The sequence below is a fragment of the Megalops cyprinoides genome, chromosome 25 (assembly GCF_013368585.1).
Source record: "Megalops cyprinoides isolate fMegCyp1 chromosome 25, fMegCyp1.pri, whole genome shotgun sequence".
NCBI classification, from domain to species: domain Eukaryota; kingdom Metazoa; phylum Chordata; class Actinopteri; order Elopiformes; family Megalopidae; genus Megalops; species Megalops cyprinoides.
In genome coordinates this window covers 9,010,417-9,028,078 of record NC_050607.1, presented here as the reverse complement: position 1 = coordinate 9,028,078, position 17,662 = coordinate 9,010,417, and the positions used below count along the sequence as shown (strand labels likewise).

The 17,662-nt window shown below is 42.0% G+C and overlaps 1 protein-coding gene and 1 long non-coding RNA gene across 2 annotated transcripts; both read left to right on the top strand.

The window, feature by feature from the left end:
* The first annotated feature begins 1,632 nt into the window (after positions 1 to 1,632).
* Positions 1,633 to 10,522, top strand: LOC118771915 (B-cell receptor-associated protein 29-like). Its single transcript, XM_036520085.1, has 9 exons — positions 1,633 to 1,695; positions 2,732 to 2,790; positions 3,327 to 3,430; positions 4,463 to 4,563; positions 5,127 to 5,274; positions 6,482 to 6,617; positions 6,775 to 6,877; positions 8,890 to 8,990; positions 9,110 to 10,522. Exons 3-9 carry the CDS (start codon positions 3,339 to 3,341, stop codon positions 9,146 to 9,148), a joined length of 720 nt encoding a protein of 239 aa, XP_036375978.1. The 5' UTR covers positions 1,633 to 1,695; positions 2,732 to 2,790; positions 3,327 to 3,338; the 3' UTR covers positions 9,149 to 10,522.
* A 3,493-nt stretch (positions 10,523 to 14,015) lies between these two features.
* On the top strand, positions 14,016 to 16,095 carry LOC118771779. Its single transcript, XR_005004622.1, has 3 exons — positions 14,016 to 14,105; positions 15,248 to 15,295; positions 16,004 to 16,095. It is a non-coding gene; the product is annotated as an uncharacterized LOC118771779 (long non-coding RNA).
* Positions 16,096 to 17,662: the final 1,567 nt, after the last annotated feature.

The following is a 17,662-nucleotide window of genomic DNA, read 5'->3' as shown; positions in this document are numbered from 1 at the left end:
GACCCATGTCAGTTTGGTTTGCTTTTTCTCGGTTCTGACCCCTACCTGCAACACGGTGAGCAGGGCGGTCTGAGCGCAGTCTTATCGAACGGGTCCAACTCCTGCAGAATTCAGAGCAAAACTGTTCATGTAAAACTGAATACAGTACCACCCCCAAAGTAAATTATTTGTGGACACTGAACATTCCGGCACTCAGCAGAGGACTCCAGAACAGCGAGAATGCCTCTGACCCCATCAGCACTAATTGGGCTCACCTGATGGGGTGGGGAGAGCCCTGTCGGCCACACCCTGCAGATTGGCCTTTGCTAACCGCATCACCTGCAACACACCTGAAGAGAAAGAGCTTCCTTTGGTGGATTCATTCACTTACACCCATGTAAACCATATACCAGTCAGATGAATAGAATACACCACGCTGATGCACTGTATTTACACTGTCCACACTCGTTTCCCTCTGTTCAGAAGGAGGAGATTCTCTGCTTCATGACCTTTTTCAGGTTGGTGATTTCTGATAGATTTATACCCTTGCACTTAACATGCAGATCCTGTGTTGCATGATGGTTTGACAATTTTGTTTGACTCGTTTGTGAGACAATGCTGTTGTACCCCCGAGCAAGTAGCTTGATCCGAATTCCTTCGGTAAATATCTAGTTGGTGTGCAAAAGTGTAATATACAAACCGCCCTTGATAAGCGCGTCTTAGCAAAAAATGAGGCTCCAAACGTAGCTGGCTTACGGGCCTGTCCTTTGACCATAGCGCCCACTTGTGGAACAGCCATGTCACTTACGTTTTGGATGATAGGCAACCGTTGCAAGTCAGGAGTAAACTGGTCAGTTGGAGCTGCCACGTTTGAAATCTTTACACATTGAAAATGGATCCTCCCAGTTGTTAAACGGAGTAAAACTATGTATTTGGCATTACTGAGGTAATAATGTGCATCCATAACACCAGCTAATTCACTCAAAATAACGTCTTACCTAGCTAACGAGGTCTCTGTGGACGCAGAGCTTGATAAATCCTCTTAATCTATTATATGGCTGAACTTTTGACTAGTTTTACGTTTTATGTTTTACCTTTACTCTTCTGTTCTCTCTACTCTTCTACCAGCAACCTCACTCTCTGTAGGACGGGTTTTTCCCACCTCTTTCTTCACATTTTGGCGGTAAGGCTGCACACAGCACACCTGATCATGTGGCTACTCCAAGTTGATGGTTTGGAGCAAAACGTTCGTGTTTGTGTGAGAGCGATACGCAACTGCGTGTAACAGCATAGAATTTCCGAGTGCTTACGCACTGAAAAGTATACTGGAAAATGCTGTCCAGGTATTTCTAAGGAAACAGGTTGCTGTATTGAATGTCTTAAAACTCCACCTGGGCTTCTAGCATGTCAGGTGGGTCAGAGTCTGTCCCATAAATGGGCAAATGACTTTAAAGGATTGTAATTCGAGTGCCCACTGCAACTAAGTATATCAGTAGATGATTTATAGGTAGAAATGTGATGGCATATATTGCATTACATATTTAGTTTAGTAGTTTAGATGTAACCTTTCTAAAACAGTATGACGTAGTAGCATTAAAAAAAACCATTTTTGAGCACATTGCCGTGTGACGTCATGGGAATGGGACGCATATACGTTAGCTGAAACAGGAAGAGGCGAAGAGATGCCCGAGGTGAAGAGCAGAAAACTTGTGCTGGGTAAAGTTTATCGCCCTTTTGTGTTTCTAAATAATGCAAAGAAGTATGCTGTCAAGTCGTGTTAAAGTGTCGACTCGTTAAAGTAGTCGACTCGCTCGAAATGTTTGGTGGCTTGCAAGTAAGATCGTTTATCAACTTTATTAGCTAGCCAGGAAGCTCGTTAGTGCAACACGCCAGCGTTGGCTGCGGTTTAGTCATTTCTGACCTACGATCCCGCCAACTTGTTACACCTGGTTGTTGGGAATCGATAATGTTCGTCAGTTTAAATACTGAAAATATTCATTTGGCTAAGCCAGCAAATGTAGCAGCCTAGCTAAATACCTAGCTACCTTAGCGGTAAAAACAGCAAGCACTATAATCGCTATAGTGTAGGTGAAAGAATGGTGTAAGCGTTGAACATGGGGGAGATGGCTTGCAAGTACAGAATAGTGATATTTCTACCGTTGAGTGTTGCTGTTGTTGGACAATATTTGCTAGGGACATCTGCAGCCATGTAGCACCAAAGTTCTTAAGTTATTTTGTTAGATGTTTACATTGTTTAAAGTAAATGGCGTTATTTAACTAGCCAGATATTATGTATGTAATAAGATGCTAAAATATTGATCTTTCAGTGCGGATTGCGTGACATGTCAATGTACCAGTCGGACCGGCTGTCATAATCGTATAGTTACCCTGCTAACCATTACAAATATTGCCCAGAGGTAGCTAGCTGCATTGTTGCGGAATGAGTATGTGGGATTTCTCCCCTGACGCAATGCCAAGCAAGATATGGCAAATCTGACATGAACTTTGTTCAGAGTAGCTATGTTAATAGAGAATTGTATAAGGTGATTATAGCATAAGTTGCAAAACAGGGACCCATTGTGTGTTCCAGAATTCCTAAACTCACGTTTACATCTCCGTAATGACATTTTTACAGTGTGTTGAACTGATGCATATGTGCAAGAAGGAGGAAGTTTGTGATTATTTATGCCAGTTGCCAAAAGTTAAGTGCACTCAACCTCTCTCTCTCTCTCTCTCTCTGTGACTCTTAAAGGTGTTTCATTCTAAACGATTTGGTGGCAAGAAGATCGTCTCCTTTCAACAGGAACAAAGGTGTGTGTGTGTGTAAGATGGAGAGAGAGAAAGAAAGAGAGAGAGAGCTTCATAGTATTTGATTTCACAGTAAGGGCACAGATAATGAAATAAAGCTAATGATAAAGTGAACATCACACAGTGAAGAAGTCATGCTGATATAGGAAAGTGTCTCAGCCGTGTTGTAACTGAGTTGTGTTAGAAGTAGAGAAGTGAAAACGGTGAACCTCCATGCAAAAACAGTTAATGCAAATTCTTCTAACGTTGCTTCCTCATTCATTTTTGATGTGAACAGTTGTGGATTTATTAAGCTTGTGCCACAGAATCTAGAATCATAAACTTAGTAACACATTAGTTTAGGACAAAGAAATCAGATGTTGGAATATAGGCCAGCTTCCATTGTGAGAGTCACTCTTACACATTCAAAATTTAAAGTTATCTCCAATAATTCTGTGGTTTAATCCTGACCTGCAACAGAAGTCCTTTTTGTCCAGTGGATGTGAGATCATTATAAGCACATTGCAAAATTGTTGTTTCGGGGGGGGTTTTCCTGCTAGAATTGACTGAGGATGACTCTGCAGTGGACCGCCGTAGCACTCTTCCTGTACATAGAGATCGGAATCCTCGTCATCCTCTGCCTGCCCTTCATTTCTGCCCAAAGGTACCAAGGCAACCATAGTTATTATTATTAATATATTTTTAACATTCTAGAATGTACCATTTACTGTTTCTTCTTGCAGTTGGCTTTGATCATTATTGATTATTGCATCATTGCTTAATGAGCAGTGCCCTAGAGAACACAGTTCATTTCCAGGGCACTAAAGCTACCTGGGGCTGTTGTGAACAACCACCTGTCGCTTACAGTCATCTTTTAATAGGTGCATCTGAGGCTAACTTCGCATTTAATGTTATTTTAAGTTGAAACTCAGGGAAGTTGCTTAGCTGGACTGGGGTTTATGCATGTGTTTACCAATCCCGTTGCTTGAATTACATGTTCCCATGAAACCACCACCACGTTTTGGCTCTACATACCGTACGCTGATGCTGAGCCAAGATGGTGGTTCATAAGGTCTTAAAGATCATAAGCTCTGTGCTGGCATATAGGGTGGATTCCAGCTTGCAGAGTTAGGTCCAAACCTTGCATAGATGCAGGTCCAAATTCACCTCTTACATTATATTGCATTGATTTACACTACATTACATCATTGTCATTTAGCAAATACTGCCATGGAAAGCGACTTACAAGGGTTACAGTTTTTACGTTATCCATTTATACAGCTGGATATTTACTGAGGTTACCAAATTGTTGGATATGTATCTTTCCCAAGAGTACAAAAGCAGTGCCCCAGTGGGGAATCGAACCGGCAATCACTATGCTACACCGCCACCATTTAGCCGATTCTCTTATCCAGAGTGACTTCCAGCACAAAAGAACAGAATTGTATCCATTAAACTTGAATGAGTAATAGTGTCAGATCAGGGTGACAACACACTCCTACACCAGTGATCGTGAGCATTACACTATTCAGGCCCTACCACAAGTTAACTTGTGTAACCGAACTAGACATTTCTCAAGGGTTCTGCATATTTTGTAATGTGTTGGGACTGACATCAATTACTGTTAGCATTTTTTCCAGGTAGTTACAGATTTGCCACTGCATGTCAGTTTGATTACATTTCCTGACATTTGTAGATGGCAGTCCATTTTCAAATTGAACATCTGGAACAAAGTGGCCCGCTTCTGGAATAAAGGCTTCCTGACTATGATAATAATCCTCATTGTTCTCTTCCTTGGTAAGTAATATTGATAATGTGGCCAGCTTTAGCGTGACACACCGTTTAAGCACTTTGCTGTAACAGAATTCCAGGAAGAGACTGCCTTTTTGAAGAGGCCCTTCTGGGGTGTGAAAAGGCAGAAAGCAGACTCCGTTACAGAGGGCTTTCCAAACATGGGGCTGAAGGCACTCTTCCACAGGCAAAGGGGAGGAAACAGAATTTAAAATGAAAATGAGATGAAGGAAAATGAATGGCAGCCAAGTTCCTGAAAAGAGATGGTTGAGAGGGAATTATGAAAAAGCTGCCATCTTTGCTGCCCTGATGTGTTGAGGTTGTGATGGAGAAAAGCTTGGCAGTTTATACTCAGGGAAGAAGTGGTCCTGTTTTGTTTATCTTAGCTTATGCAAGGAACTACTTAGCAGAACCATCTTTCCACGGGGTGTAAGGTATTTCCTAGGTCGTTTTCACTGATGTGCTGTATGTCTGTGTTATTGCCAGTGATGCTTTACAGTGATCTGTAGTAGCACAGCAGTGGTACCCATGAGTGTTTCTACTCACTGCCTCCCTGTCGCCCCCTGTAGATGCTGTGCGGGAAGTGCGGAAGTATTCGGGGGCGGAGCATGGTAAAGACGCCAAGCTGCACCCCAATATGTTCGATCACCTGCACATGAAGCTGTTCCGCGCCCAGAGGAATCTCTACATCTCGGGCTTCTCTCTCTTCCTCTGGCTGTGAGTATGATGTGGGCTGCGCCATCGTTGCCCATGGCAACCACCTAACTCCGCCCCAGGACACACTGCCACTCATGCAGCTGACCCCTGACCCCTGACCTCTGACCTCCGTCACAGCATTGTAGCGATAGGAGTGTCTGTGCTGGCTATTCCGCAGAGCTGGCCACAATCCTCTGAAGCCTTCACTTCTTACAAACATACCCAGCTGCTTATCCTTGATAAAACAAACCCAGGGAAAATATCTGTGATATATGAACACATGGGTTAAAGATCTCCGGCCCCACACCGGAAATTCGGCGTGCAGAGATTTTAGATCAGGCAGTAAATTATTACTAGCGTATCCGGGCTCTGATATTACCAAACCGGCACGCAATTTTATTAAAAACAATCACTGCCGTGATGTTTTTTTCGGATGAGTTTTAACCAATGGTAGCCTGCTTAGGCAACGTACTGGCACGAGAGCACTGTTCTTATCCAATCGGCAACTAGTTCCAACTTTCTGTGAGGCGGTGCCAGGAAGTATTTGCGGGGGGCTGTATCAGTTGATTACCGCACAATAGGCTAGCATGCATTCAAATAGATGGAGCATGGAAGCGAAACTTGTGAAGGTTGGCGCAGACACAAGGACATTAGAACGGGGGGGTGAAAAAGAAATGGCGATAGGCTTGGTTAGATGAAAACGGTAGCCACCAGCCACCTAGCCACTCACGACATTGCCTGTCACATTAGGCAATGTTTAGCGCACAAGCTGTCAAAACGGATGTTTTCACAGAACTTGAGCCCACAAACCGCAACATGGACAGAATTTTCAATGTATGGGTCCAATTCTATGATGATGACTTGGCCAAAGTTGTAACACAGCATCTCGCTACTCGACCAACTTTTATTGAAGTTTATTGAGGCACTTTTCACTTTTAATAGCATTTAAGAAAAATTTTGAGCATGGTAATACAAAATTGTATTCATGTTTTTTTTTTTTTTTTTTTTTTCTATTTTGATGCAATGTAAAACTGTTGTGGTAACGCTAAATGTCCTTGCGTCCCATTTTGCGCCCCCTCCCTCAGGCTCACAAAAATTTGTTGCTTTAAGCCCTGTGAACAATAAGAATTGTGCTTTTGCATGTTCATCTGTGTGTGTGTGTGTGTGTGTGTGTGTGTGTGTGTGTGTGTGTGTGTGTGTGTGTGCGTGCATTTGTGTGTGATGACAGCGTCATGAGGCGGGTCATCACCTTGATTAACCAGCTGGCCACAGCCATTGGCACCGGCACCGCATTGCAGACCCAGGCAGACAGCGCCAATGAGGCGGCCAAGAAGTACATGGAGGACAACGAGCACCTGAAACAGGTGAGTGCTGGGGGTGATGATGGGGGGGCAGTGGGGTGATGTTGGGGTAAGGGAGCGCTGCTTGGGTAATGTTGGGGTGCTGGAGTGATTTTGGCAGTGGGGTGATGTTTTGGTAATGTCAGTGTAATGGAGTGATGGTTGGCACCCTCTCTCTCAGGCTCTGGAAGAGGGCAAGGGTGAGAAGAAGACTGGGGAGGGCAGTGAGGCTCTGAAAAAGGAGGTGACCAGGCTGGTGGAGGAGCTGGCGACCTCAAACAACGGTGGGTAATCCTCATGTCCTCCCTCGCATGTGCCCTGAAGGGTGGCCTGCAGCATCAAGACATGTGGCATCACCAAAGTATGTCCTGTGCACACACACAAGATTAGTACAAATGCAGTACGCCTCCAGTCCTGTTATCAAGTACAGTGTCTTTAATGCTGTTGGTAGCAGTGTTTAGTGGGCAGCAGTGTAGCATGGTGGCAAGGAGCAGGGCTTGTAATTTAAAGGTTGCTGGTTTGATTCCCTGCTGGGGCACTGCTGCTGTACCTTTCGGGAAGGTTCTTAAGGCAAGACACGGTAGGCAAAAATGACGTTTTTGCTTCCACTCATCAATTTTCAGATTTTTGGTTATTTTGCTTCTATAACATGTCTTCTACAACACTATTGTCATAAAATGTACAAACTACACACAAATATGTTTATTTTACTACATTTTGTCTACTTAAGTCCTCTAATTTTTCGAAACTTTAGCCAATGTTAGCATTTTTGAGCGCGATATAGCTCCGCGATCTTTCATAAAACCATAGAGTGTAATACCTCGTTGTAAAGCTTGTGTTCTGTAGCACAATGCTGGCTGCTCCATATATGGCCATTTTCCTTCTAGCGACGACAAACAGTGAACAAACCGAGTGATGAAATGGTTGCTTCTCGAAATCTCATTGGCTAATGAAGTTTGTAGACCATTTCTGGCTGTGTGATTGGCTGAAATCCATCATGTGACATGCTCAGAACTTCCTCCTTTGCGTTCGGCACCAAGTTTGAAACCAGGAAGCAGAATGGGCAAAGCGCGCAGAATTCGTGTTAAACCTTGTAAAAATAGACCTGATGAGTTATCAATTGCCAGAAGAAGAGTAACTTCCAGGCTAAGTAAGCCTGATCCTAAAATTGACGACGAGTCTGCCAGAGACTCACGAGGGGTTAGTGCATGAAGGCGCAAAATTCAACAGATGGGGAAAGGTCAGGGGGATGATAATGACAGACCGGCCACACAACAGTGGCTTATAATGCACATATCCCGTTTAAATGAGCAATTAAAAAGCTCAAAAGACACCAGCAGGAATTAAAAGAAGGTCTTACATATGGGGATGGATAGAACAAAGATAATGCAGTTCAGCATGAGGACATGTGATAGACAGGTAGGGCACAAAAGGGCTGCGCAGTGATTTGAAGGTCCTGTGCCTATGATCCTTAATTGTAGTTCATATAATAATAATAATACAATATATATACAATTTAGATATATTTAGTTGTTTGATGGGCATTGGGGGTATCATTGAATGGGTTGTTGTTGCTATAATCATTAAATACTACTTATTGAATATATGAACTCACAATGTATGTCTTTAACGGCCATTTTCTCAAAATTATATCATATATATCATTCATTCATAACAGTATTCTTGAGGATATTATAGAAAAATTTGTTTATACATTTCTTATTTTCTGATTCATTAGATATTTTGTTCTTAAAAATGTGCCAAAAATGCATTTTTAATACCTGTACGTAGTATTTTCTGATTTACAAAATGAAAAAAGGATGTATCTAAAATCTGTTCTGTAAAAACCTTGGTCCACACCATGTTGTTAAAATGAAATAAATATTTTAAGTATAACTTTATCCATTATCTACATTTCTGGTTTTTAAATATATGCAAATTAGCACATATTTAATGAGCTTTTGCTTTGCATATTTAAATGTGAATTTCTGGAAAGCTTGCAATACAAAAAAAATTATAATAATGAAAGTAATCAACTGACAAAGTTTCATGGTGATACCTTTTATTCATCTGTAGTGTCTCACTTTAACCCATAATTGCCTCAGTAAATATCCAGCTGTATTAAATGGAACAACATATAAAAATTGTAAACTGTGTAAGTCACTCTGGATAAGAGCATCTGCTAAATGACAGTGATATAATGTTTTTAGCACTGTGATGTGTAGTTGTACGGTGTGTCTTTAGAGCTGTGGTTTGTGGTAGTCAGTTTCTCTGTGAATGATGTGTGGCCCCACAGCTCTGAAAAAGTCTCATGCTGAAGCTGAGGCCATGAGGAAGCAAGTAGAAGGCCTGACCCAAGAGTATGACCGACTCCTCCAAGAGCACCAGAAGCTACAGGTATCACACACACACAAACTCCCTTCTCTCATTAAACGTATATACACCTGTTCCTTTCTCTCATTCAACACACACTTTTTAGTTACTATTGAAATGTGCTTTTCTCCTCTGTTCACCAGAACCTTCAGCAAGACGCAGGAGACAAAAAGGACCAGTAGACGAGTGAGCAGTGCGCGGTCAAAGGAGAGACCGAAAGGACCGCACACGGTCCCGTTTCCCATGCACCCCAGATGTGACCACAACACACACCACCGAGGAACACCTTCACCTGGATCCAGCCATTCACATAACAAAACGTCTGGGGAGACGCGTCCAGAGAATGCTTACTCTTAAAATTGTACCAATCCAGCTTCCATACTTGTACAAACACACTGCATACAATTTCCAAAGGTTACTGTAACGATACTGATGTGTTCAGGTGATAAGAGAATGTTAGGGTTTTTTTATATATATATGTATCTGATGTGTATTGTTTGTATGTGATGGTGAAACGCAAGCACCCGCACGCACGCTTTGAGCCCCCTGACACTTTGGCCTGCTGTTTCAGCTCGCCTATCACTGAGATTATTGCACTTGGTCTTCGATGAGCGCCAGCGATCGCATGGTTTTCTGGAATTTCACAGCTTGCTTGCGTGGCGCTCGCTGTGAATTTGGTTCGGCCCGAAACGCAGCGTTTGCCAGCGGAAGCGTTGCGTTCTCGCGTTCTCGCGTTCGCACGTTTGATCTGTTGGATTGCGGGTGCGATCTCACAGAGGCACGACCGCGAGCTCAGCCCGCTGGCACCGCCGCCTGGGGCCTGCACTTGTTGTCCAGTTCTCTGTTGAGGTTTTGCTTTCAAAGTTTGACATTTTCACTGGGTCAGCGTAAGTGTTCCCTGATCTTCAGACAGTGAAAATCGGTGATAATGTTCATTTGTTTTCCTGCTTTTAAAATGTTCTCAAAATGTGAAAAAAGTGAACTTTTGCCAATGTAAAGTTAAAGGACCGTTTCCTAGGTTGCTCATTTCATTGTTCTGTTGAAATGTATGATGTTGTAAAGCAGCAGGCAGAGCTTGGCACCCTTATCAGTCTGTCTCACTGACCGAAAACCACTGCAGCGGGGACCCACCATGCATGTTGATTGGCATCTGTTTTAATTTGTTAAATCTGTTCATTTGGATTGAGTGGATGATATTGTGTTATGCTGTCTTTGGAGAATGGGCGAGAGCGAAGATGAGCAGCCCTGATCCTGGACTGCTGAAGGTGTCTTGGTTTGGCTTGGTTTACAAGCTCCTGATTGCAGAATGTGGTCAGTGGTTGCAGTAAATTATGCTGGTGACTTTGTGCCTTTGGTGAAATGCGCAGTGCCTCTGTTGGACAGGGGTTGGAGTGGCGGTTCCCCAGTCCCTGACAGAGGAAGGACGGTGCGCTAGAGTGACCTCACAAGTGCCTGAAGACGCAGTGGCAAATGTACCAGCACAGCATGCATATCCGTGTACATTTTTGTTTAGAGAAATAAGCGACGAGCACTTAAAATGAACCATAGCTGGTTTACATGCCAAATCTCTTATACAGTTGTATGTTTTAATGTTACAAAATTACTGGTTATTGTTGATTTTCACCTTTCAGTGTTTTTGCAAAATTAAATTCTGTAACGTTTACCTGAGGTGCTTCCTGATGCAGGGTAATTATGCAGAATGAGTGCTATTCACATCAGTAAGTACTGGTTTTACTTCATAACTTAAATATTCAAATTCATATTTATTATTATAAGTATTATACGTATTTTTATCTAGTTTTGAAAGAATTGGGATTCAGTAATTTACTCATCTAATTTTAGCCTTAGCCTTTCGTGGCTTCGATCTAAGCCACGAAACCCGGTCAGAGGTGGAAGAGATGCCTGCTGATGATAATTGTTAACTTCAGATAGCAGAAATGTTTCACATAACCGTACGCAGACACCTTCACAGGAATGATCTGTTCACGTCAACCACAAACAAGATAAATATGACATTGACGGTGTTTTGCTGCCATCTTGTGGAGAAACTTGGTACTTTTGAGGTCTCCGACTTTTTTCTTTGTTTTTAAATGACTAGCGCTCTACGCATTTAATTGATACAGACAGTTAATTCCACAGGAAGTGACCTAACCTCGTGTTCCAGGTGTAAATCAATCGCCAACTGAAAGAGGACCCAAATATCTTAGGGACATGGAGACCGAATGTCGTAAGACCATTTATCTAAATGAATATAATGCATAATTTACGTATATATGTTTAAGGATGTGTGATAGCTGTCATGTTCATATGATTTCGGTGTTGGTGTTTTAAGTGAGTTATTTTTGTCAGGTTTTGGCATGTTTTCATACCCGATTTCTGCATAAAACTCACTTAATTGCTGCCCTATTAGGCCTTTCATTACCAAGAATGTAGTTCATTGAAAGTGATGGAAAGTTAAGTCCATTTTAATTCCTGTTGAATCTGTTAGGTTTAATTGACCTGTTACTGTTGACGATGGAATGGCATTTGTGGAATAAGTGAGACGTTATCAGACGAGTAGCCATTAGATTTGTGATACTGAGCTTACAACAGTCCCTAAATTTGTGGCTAATTGTAAAATATTCATGATTTTATGTTCGTAATATAAACAAAAAAGAGCAAAGAAATTAGAAAAATTACAAAGCCAGAGCACATCTTTCATTCAGAACATGTGACTGTGTTATGTTTGGTATGTTTTTGTTGTGTACCTTATGAGTTAGAATGCTAATATGCTAGTTAATGTGACAGATGAAACAACTACACCCCCTTACACCACCCTGCCAAAATTCTGTGAGGTAAGGAGGGGTGGTTATGCGGCCATGTCATCAGGAACAAGAAAGGGATGTCCTGCTGTACATATTCATGGTAAGACAGTTGCCCTTTACAGGGAACTAATTAAAGATGATGGTGACAAAACCACCTTTCAGAGCATTGTGGGCAATGTCAGTTACAGATGTTGCCACGCTACATCTGGGTCTCTTCAGAGTGGAGAGACCCAGTGGGGTGTAGATGAAAATGATGAAATAGGCAATTAACTAAATTACTTCTATCCACGCTACCACTAAAAGTTTTTTGCGAATAACTTTATAGCTTTTGCTAATAACGCATGTCTGCATTCCTTTTTGCCTCAATATGTGCACAGGTGACTATTGATGTCCATCTTAAGCATTGAAGGGGAGCCCCAGACTGATTGTCCATATTCCGTGAAGTTTTATTCCTGTTCTTTCTCCTTCATTCGCGTCAGTGAATGTAGTGATGTGCAGAGCATAAATAATTGGTTAATGGCACAGGTCAATGATGTAGGGCTGATAACCTTTCTTTTATGTTGTCAAAATGTATCACAGTGCAAGGCCTCAATAACGTAGTGGGGCCATGCATTAGCTAGGATGTAATACAAGCCAGAAGTGTTCATATGAATGTTTGTGTGTATGGGAATGATGGGATAGGTCAATTTCAGATCAGAGCGTACACTCTGGTGATGATGTGAATAGGAACACCTGTCCTTAAACCCTGGTGATCTTAACCATTGAAAGTAATTTACCTGCAGAAAGGCTGACCTTGTGAACTTTTGAGTGGGAGCCCCCAACTCCATCCTAAACTCTACATGTCATAGATTAACACATTAAATACCCTTTGCATGTGCATTAGCTAATCGTGAGCTAACTGTGAGAGCACATCCATTGGCTATATAAATGTCGTTTCATAATTTGTGTGTCCGGTCCAAATGAATTTGTCTTTAATTGGACTAACCTGGTTTGTGTTCTTTGAACAACAAGGCCACATAATCATTACAATTACCATATTAATGGTTGGGGAGCAGTTGGACTTTAATAATAGGTATAGCAAACCATCTGAACTCATTGGGATTGATGGCAAACACATTTCTCTCCCCCCATCTCCTCCTTCCTCACCCTCATCCTCCCCTACGCCACGCCACACCACACCACACCGCTCTCGCTCTGCCTCCCTGACCCTTCCCTGTTTTCATCCTATGGATCTGTCATCTGTCCATCAGCCCCTTCTTGGTCTTGCTACACCCTCAATTCTCTGCCACCCTCTAAGTCCTGCGCTGGCCTCAGCTCTCTGCTGCCCTCTGCCCCCTGTTACAGCCTCAGCGCTTTACTGCTCTCTCGCTCCTGCTATGTCCTCAGCTCTCTGCTGCCCTCTACCCCCTGTTACAACCTCAGCTCTCTACTGCCCTCTACCCCCTGTTACAGCCTCAGCGCTTTACTGCGCTCTACCTCCTGCTATGTCCTCAGCTCTCTACTGCCCTCTAGCTCCTATTCTTACAAGCTGAGCGCTCTACTGCCCTCTGTCTGGCTGCTGGCTTTGGCAATCAAAAGGGAATTTGAGACTCATGCTGGATTTGAACCCAGGACCTGTTGCTCTATAGTCCAGCGTTCTGTTGTCGCATCACTTGACAGTCATGCACTTGCTTTCTCTGTTCTCGTCCTTCTACCTCAGGATCTACCATGATCAACGCAAAAGATTAACATGCACCCGAAGCAAGTATTGAACCAGGAACCTCCTGACTCCAGGGCAATAAACTTACCACTGTGCCACTGACCATGGCTGGGTTGTGGCAAAAATGACTACTATGACTTCATAAACTAATGGAAAATAAAACTGAAGGTAGTGGTACTGAGAAAGAGCATATTATTTGTCTTTGTGGATGAGGTTTTACCCTGTGAAACCTTTTAATATTTGAACTGGTATTCCAGAAACTCCAGACCACGATTTTGGTAAAACACTGCCCTCTGCTGGTTGTGTAATGTTACTGAGTTGCCGTCGAAAACAAAGAAAAAGATTGATATTGGGGGGGGGGGAATCCTGCCCTCTAGTGGTTATATGATGGAATTGAACTTCTGTTCGAATTATACAAATGAAAGTTTGTATATTTCCTTGGTAGCGTGGTAAATAAATTTGAAATAGGTTTCAGAGTTATCCTAAATGTCGTTTCAATATCTTCCTGAATTCTTACATAAATTGACATCAGGTTATACCCTGGTTATTTTTTTTTAATTTTCTTCTTTTTCTTGCCCAAAAATTCAGTGAACATCAATGTCCTACACTGACCACCAGATGGCGCTGATGTACCGGGTAAAGTATTTTCTCACGTAATGCTATATTTGTATTACCTCAGACAATAACGAGATCAGGATACAAGCATGCAAACTTACAGGTAGAAATCGTATATTTTTCATATGTTGGTACATATGAAAAATATACACAATTGTACATACTGAAATTTTTTGAACCCAGTAGATTGTACAGTTGTTGGATGTCCTAGAGGCTGAGGAGTCCATTTATATTAAATATATCTCTGAATTATTTAAAGCCTTTCCTTGGCCATAATTGTGCTGTGAAATGTTTTTGTCCCCATTGGTGATGTTTATTATGCCATACTGGAGAATTGGAATGCCATTTAAATTAATCCCAGTATTGTTTTCAGTAGCTTTCTACACTTTCATTGATTATGCTACTATGGAACTATGTAATAAAGCACATTTTCTACAAGCACTCCCTGTTAATAAATCTTGAAGTCTTGTATGGTGACATTAATGATTTGGCTTTAACTAGCCAAGGAGTGTCTGTGTTTAGGTTTAACCAGATAATCATGAACCTCAATTGGAATGTTAAGTGGTACATCGTAAAATTTAGGATTACAAGACCAACAGTGCATTTAGCCCTCTGTAATGTTGCATATTTAATCTGGGCTTTTTTCCTATGTACTGTTTTTATGACAGTGAAATATTTAGACCAGTAATCTACATAGTTAGAATACTATAACCTCATAAACTAATTGGAAAATAAAACTGAAGATAGTGTATTGAGAAAGAGCATGTTGTTTGTCTTTGTGGATGACGTTTTACCCTGTAAAACCTTTTAATATTTGAACCGGTATTCAAGAAACTGCAGACCACGATTTGGTAAAACACTGCCCTCTGCTGGTTGTGTAATGTTACTGAGTTGCCGTCGAAAACAAAGAAAAAGGTGGATTTTGGGGGGGGGGGGGGATCATGCCCTCTAGTGGTTATATGATGGAATTGAACTTCTGTTCGAATTATACAAATGAAAGTTTGTATATTTCCTTGGTAGCGTGGTAAATAAATTTGAAATAGGTTTCAGAGTTATCCTAAATGTCGTTTCAATATCTTCCTGAATTCTTACATAAGTTGACATCAGGTTATACCCTGGTTATTTTTTTTTAATTTTCTTCTTTTTCTTGCCCAAAAATTCAGTGAACGTCAATGTCCTACACTGACCACCAGATGGCGCTGATGTACCGGGTAAAGTATTTTCTCACGTAATGCAACATGCAATATATAAGCATGCAAAGTTACAGGCACAAATCATATATTTCTCATATGTTGGTACATATACATTTGTATAAAACTGTGCAGGGTCAATTTTAGCAATATGAGTGATATGCAATGAATAAATAAATTTCTTTTCCTATTTTCCTATATACTGTTTTTATAGCAGTGAAATGTTTTGACCAGTAAACTACAGGAGGACTGACTAAATTTATACAAAGGAGCACATTTACTTGAACTGAAATTCAAGTAAGGAAGATATGGATGACCATCTCTGTCTTTTTGAACTTTTAGAAACATTTCATAGTAGGTTTTCTTGCAGATAATGTGGCTAGAGGTGTATTAATAGTGGAATATGTCATTTGTTTCCTGACTGGAATTGTTGGTGGTAGTTGTACATTAGTCACAGCTGAGTCAATAGGCATGAGGGCTAATTTGAACCAATTAATTTTGTAGCCAGACCAAGAGCTGAAGTTAAAATAGATATAATGGGCTGGAGAGATCTTTGAACATTTGTGACAGAGTAAAATGGTTGGTTTGTTGTTTGGTTTATCTAATGTATATGTTTCATCATGAAAGTGTTTTTTGACATGTACTGACAGCATGCAGATTTATTTAGACTGTAAGTGGAACTATATAAATCAGAACAAAATTATCTAAATGTGGCATTTCTCTCTATAGGTTCAGAAGTCAATCCTTTGGCTGGAGACCGTATCACCCCCCACCACCTGATTTTTGCCTCCGTGTGTTTAAAGCTGTAGTGTCAGTAGCTTGGTCTGCTCCCCTGAAAATACTATTTTTTCTTAATCTTTGCATATTAAATTCTGCTCAATGAAAAGATCAATGAGTTCCAGCCTATCTGTTATCAGCTGTCTCCTGCTCTGTTGAGAAACTGTCTGTTCTAACAGCAATTTTCCACATTGATTTTCTGGAGGGTTTTTTTCAGATTACTGATATCTACCTATCTGAAGAGCCCCTTTCCAGATAGCCTTCAAAGATGAGAGGGCAATCAATACAGCACACAAGTTTAACTCAAGATCTTATAAAGGGAAATGGTCAGAATGGAACCTAATCATTACAACATGGCCATATTGGTAGTAGGGAGCAGGTGGCATAAGTTCACCGATAGATTATAGCAAACAATCTAAAGTAATTGGGATCAGTGGTAATCACTTCACAAATGCTGGTTTATTAAATTCATGTAAGTCAGATGCAAGACAGACTGAGGAATCGGTTTTTCTTACCCTTAAAATTGACTCGGTGACTAAAGTTCAAACTTGTCTGAAGTATTAATCAGGTGGTAATCAAATTCAAACATTTCAACTACCTAACAAAGTTTGTGCCTCTTCAGGGCATTTCATATAAATTTGCCTTTGTCTCTAATGGTACTGTGGATTAAACATTTTTCACAAGAAATTAAGCAAAGACATGAGCAAATATCCAAGTTACAAGACGTCGAGGTGTCAGCATTTGGAGCTCTAATAACAGGTATTTAGAGAAGTAATCAGTATTTTGTCAATTTGGTATAACATAGTCTCTGGCGGCGCAGAGGTATAACTCTGGACTATGAAGCGAGGGGTCCCAGGTTCAAAACCGACCGTCTTTGACCTTTTAAAGGCCAAAGGAGGTGTCCAGAAGGGCAGCAGGGGGCAGTGCAGAAGGTTTGCGGTTCAAGCCCGTTGTTGTCCGTTTTCCCTGTGCGCTCACCAAGTCGCTTGTCAAGTGCGCAAAAAAAAAAGGAGAAAAGTGCCAAGGTGTCTGTGGCGTCGGAGGAAGATCTGCTCCTCGCACTAGTGAGGTTGTGGGTTCGAATCCGACCAGCGGCCCGGGGCAAGAGGAAAGGGGGGGAACTCATACCCCCCCGAGGTTTCGGACGATGGAAACTGGGGGTTATGCAGCCGGGCGCGAGAGCCGGCTGAAATTTTGCTGCGCGCTGCAGCAGCGTCGCGTTGCGACGCACGAGGAACTTATTAAGACAGTTGAATACGAGGAACTAACTAGCGAAAAAGTGGGCGTGGCTTTTTGCATCTTCGTCATTCCTTCCTCATCCTCACCCTCGCCTCTTCCCCCCTCCCCATCTCCTCCTTCCTCACCCTCACCCTGCTCCATGCCACACCGCTTCTGCTCTGCCTCCCGTTCTGGACACCTCACTGGGCCGGGTCAGACCCTTCCCTGTCTTCATCCTATGGATCTGTCATCCTATTCATCAGCCCCTTCTTGGTCTTGCTACACCCTCAACTCTCTGCCACCCTCTAAGTCCTGCGCTGGCCTCAACTCTCTGCTGCCCTCTGCCCCCTGTTACAGCCTCAGCGCTTTACTGCTCTCTCGCTCCTGCTATGT

Excerpts from the sequence above, each read along its gene's own strand:
- LOC118771915 (XM_036520085.1), top strand. The coding sequence starts at position 3,339 with ATGACTCTGCAGTGGACCGCCGTAGCACTCTTCCTGTACATAGAGATC. Across the intron at positions 4,564-5,126 it reads CCTCATTGTTCTCTTCCTTG|ATGCTGTGCGGGAAGTGCGG; the intron begins GTAAGTAATATT and ends CGCCCCCTGTAG. Across the intron at positions 6,618-6,774 it reads ACAACGAGCACCTGAAACAG|GCTCTGGAAGAGGGCAAGGG; the intron begins GTGAGTGCTGGG and ends CCTCTCTCTCAG.